The sequence below is a fragment of the Diadema antillarum genome, unplaced genomic scaffold (genome assembly GCF_040938485.1).
Source record: "Diadema antillarum isolate AM-2024a unplaced genomic scaffold, OU_Dant_1.0 seq00000523_RagTag, whole genome shotgun sequence".
Lineage (NCBI taxonomy): Eukaryota > Metazoa > Echinodermata > Echinoidea > Diadematoida > Diadematidae > Diadema > Diadema antillarum.
In genome coordinates, this window is record NW_027271475.1 from 2,375,811 (window position 1) to 2,379,943 (window position 4,133).

General features: G+C 37.5%; 1 protein-coding gene across 1 annotated transcript; it reads right to left on the minus strand.

Moving 5' to 3' along the window:
• Positions 1–2,677: 2,677 nt before the first annotated feature.
• LOC139734384 (allatostatin-A receptor-like) lies at positions 2,678–3,787 on the minus strand. Its single transcript, XM_071645172.1, has one exon. The coding sequence runs from the start codon at positions 3,785–3,787 to the stop codon at positions 2,678–2,680; it is 1,110 nt and encodes a 369-aa protein (XP_071501273.1).
• Between the last annotated feature and the right edge of the window lie 346 nt (positions 3,788–4,133).

Below are 4,133 nucleotides of genomic sequence, written 5' to 3' on the forward strand. Positions count from 1 at the left end.
CAGAAGAAATTTGCTTAAACCATGGTTAAATTTAAACCCTCTTCAATTTAAACCCCCTTTGTGAATTCGTGTTTTTGTGTGCTTTGACTGCCAGCTGACACACAAAACCCCAAAGCGTTGCACATACAGTCTAGATTTCCTGCTCAGAGGGCGTTGATAAGAAAAAACAAAACAACAACAACAACACAAAGGGAAACATCCCTTCACTTTTTCATTTCATTTCATTTATTTTACAAATCAGGACGCAGGTTCAAAGTGTCAAAGAAGAAGCAAAGCCTAATGACCTGTCAAGGCTGCTCACCGATAATGAAAAAAAAAGATAACGATCATGTGTCTTGCAGTGGGACTAGAACAAAACAAAAACTATTGATTAGTGTAGCACTTTAATCAATACTAATGAATCTATTACAGGAACAGCATCATTACATAGCATCTTTATGAATTCACTATAATATTCTCAATGTTTTCTCTTGAATGCATGTAGACATATTTATAAGCATCTTGCTTAATAGTTTTTGGGAAACTGGTCCACATTGTTGAGCCAAAATATCTTAATGTGCATCGCGTGAAAACTTATAACTGGAAGTTCGATGGCTTGTTATTTTCCGCCTGTCCTGTATAGTACTCATTTACCTCAATGTTTGTTTAATTGTTTGTTTTACAAAATCGAAAACAAGAGAGCATCTCCACAATACACAATACAAAATACATGAACACGCAGTTAAAGTTCTTCTTCTTCCTGTTTGCATTATGTACAGTCCGCCGCTAGCGTATTATCGTACCTCGTTCTTGTCAAGTGTCGGGTGTAGGCCTACATTGTGCAGTTTTGTTAGATTCAAACATTTTCTTTATAAAGATTCAGCTTTCCAAACAAAGGATAGAAAACTAATGTGGTCTTGAATTTGTTATGATTCTTATTTTACGCTTCTGAAGAATTTGAATTCTATTCAAATGACATAATCATTAGTCGATGTATATATATTGTGAATTCTTTGTTTATGAGATATAACCTTTAAATTTACTGTAATAATTTTGATTCAAATGAGGTGTGAAAAATGACGACACAAATATAGATAAAATGATAATGGGATGTTTCCCCTTCAAATTGATGATAGATTTACTTCTTCAAAGCTATGATTTGTATCTGCATTCTTCAGTATAAGAATACGACTGACACAAAGAGAATGAGTAATTTACTGAAATCATTGCACCCACATTTTTCACAAGAAAATAAGACAATCAGAGCATGTTACAATCTGGCATCTGCCAAACACTGTTTCCATCAACAGGGTAGCAAATACCAAGGTGAAGCTCCTTGCAAATACAGAGACATTTTTACTCGATCCTCAATTTATGTCCTTCAGCCTACTACTGGAAAGGGTAAAGCGCCCCCCCCCCCCCCAAGAATGGCATAACATTGTTACTGAAGAAGACTGAGATGGGATCCTGAAATTCCCGAGGATTCTACAAACATGGCAACAACAAAAAAAACACCAACCAACAACAAACAAACGAACTACGCAACATCATTTAGGGGTGTTGCAGGAATAGAGCTTATAAATTTCCTTCATTTCTTTAAAAAAGGCATTTTACATGTGTATTTATCTTTACATGTTTACATACAGAAATTGTGCCTTTGAGTTACACCAAATAAATCACCATGATTACATTATATGTTTACATCATGTTTCCAGTTATGATATATATGAGCGTCTTCTCAGAAAACTATACTGCTTTCATATGTATGTGCATTCATATCCATGGGTTTACCGCCTACATTGGACGTATACATTTGCATATCTATCTCGAAATATTACAGATAAACAACAATTAATTACAAGGCAAAAATGTCAAGTAACGAAAACTACTAAAAGCTTTCCCTTACTACTAGTATCTTAAATGGGAATTTAATTCGCCCTGTTGTAAGCTGCCACTGAATCTTAAAAAAAGTTCAGGAATATTATGCTTAGCAAGCTAGAAAGAACTACGCATACCTACTACCGAAAGTAGTGCTTTTTGTGAAGGCTAATTTCATAGATCGACAGATAAACAAGATTCGCATACTAGCTTTTGTCTAATATGCTATCAAACTAGTAGAAAATTTCAGAAAATATACATGCACAAGAGAAATCGGGAAATTTCAACATGGTGTGTGCCTGAAAATGTTTTCCCGTATAAAGTGAAAAACACGATTCCTGTGAAAATTAATACCATGTACAACAAAAATAAATGCATTTTTCTTTCTGACTTGTAACAATGAATAAGCCGTAACAGCAGCAGAGTCAAATTTACAAATATTGCACATTACTCGCAGTTGTTCGTGTAAATTTTAACAAATTAAATCAAATTAAAATCAAACACTGCAAGTAAAAGAGTACTCACAGTCATATCTGAGCATGCGCTGGATCCTACAAGTTGGATAATTTTTCAGAGAACTATTTCACAGGGATTTACCTTTAACATAAAATATATATTTTTTTTTAAAGTATGATCACTAAGTGGGATATACGACATCAGATTTTCTCCTTTTTTTTACCATCAGATTATTGCTTGATCATATTGTCAATGGTTTAAACGAGGCTATTCAGAATCAAATTCAATTAGATGTGCTTCGAGGTGACGAAAATGATTAAAACAACTTTTGACTCAAAAATTCATAATTTCCCAAAACTTGCTTCTAGGTAGTTTGTTTCGACACTGAAATTTCGCCCGTCGAAATCACAGACACATTATTTGATACGTCATCATTTTTCATCACTTCTGTCTTTTTGTTCTTCGCTATTAGGCCCTGTAACCATGGAGATGGTTTGGGAATCTTTGACCAACGACACCGGAACACACAGAGGGAAATTTGACGAAAAAGTGGCTGTTTGAAACAGTAGATGAATGGGTTGATGCAGGAATTGATGGAGTACACAACAGCGGTGAATTTGAAGTACTTCAGGTAGCATTTCTCCGTTAGGACGCAAAGCGTGTTGGGAAGGATGCAAACGAAAAACCCGCAAACTACGATAAAGAGGTTCTTAGTAATTTCGATCTCACGTTTATCGATGGTCATACGCATTTTGATCTCGCTCTGCTCTAGTGCCGTAGACTTGCCGGAGTTGTTCTTGAAGAGCTTTAAAAGATTATGGTGCTGGGCCTTGACGTAGATGAAGATTTTCAGATAACAAGCGCTGATGATGGAGAAAGTTGTGACAAAGAGTACCTCCTCGATAATGTACACGATCCTCAGCTGCAGCCTCGTTCCATCAAACGCACAGAAATGGTTATCTGCGTTGTATCCAAGGCGACCAAAGCCTAGAGCTGTCGGGAAAACAATTCCCAAAAGCGGAGAAAGCCAAGCAAAGGAAACCATGAAAAACACATTTCTGCTACTGTATATTTTCTTGTACTTGATTCTTGGGCGGGTGATGACGATGAATCTATCGACGCTGATCAAGGCAAGGTGGACGATGCTCGCTTTGAAGGCGATGAGGCAGGTCCCGCCCACCATTTGACACACCCAATCAGGTAATGGCCATCCCTCAAGCGTCGTTAGCGCCACCGCCTCGAGGCTCAGCATGCCGCATCCGATCAGGTCGGAAAGGGTCAGACTCACTACAAAGACGTTGGTGACTGTCTGGAGCTGGCGGGACAGGGAGACGAGCAGGATGACGAAACTGTTGCCGAGCACGCCGACGATGGTGATGAGGCAGACGATCGAGGCGAGAATCGTGTTACTGATGACCAGAGTCGAATCAGAGTATGGATCATAGACATCAAGACTTGAATTAATCGTAGGCATGATGTCAAATGTAATTCCTGAAATAAAACGATAAACAGGCGTGTTTAGAAAGTCAGTGATAAAGCTAGCTTCTCAAGTGACAAGGGTTTTTTTTTTCACAGAGATCGATAATGAATGTAAAAGTTCGATAGGATAAAAAAACTAATATATACGCTTCAGTGAGTCAGTGATTAAGTTCACTTCTCAAGTGATGATTTTTTTTACGTCATTTAGATCGATCATTTATGAAAAATTTTGATATGGTGAAAATCTGATACATTCGCAGTGTGATGGTCACCCCGCCTCACCGAGCTAATAAAAGTTGCACTGGGTAATTGGATGGGATAGGTTGGAGTTCTTTGTTTAA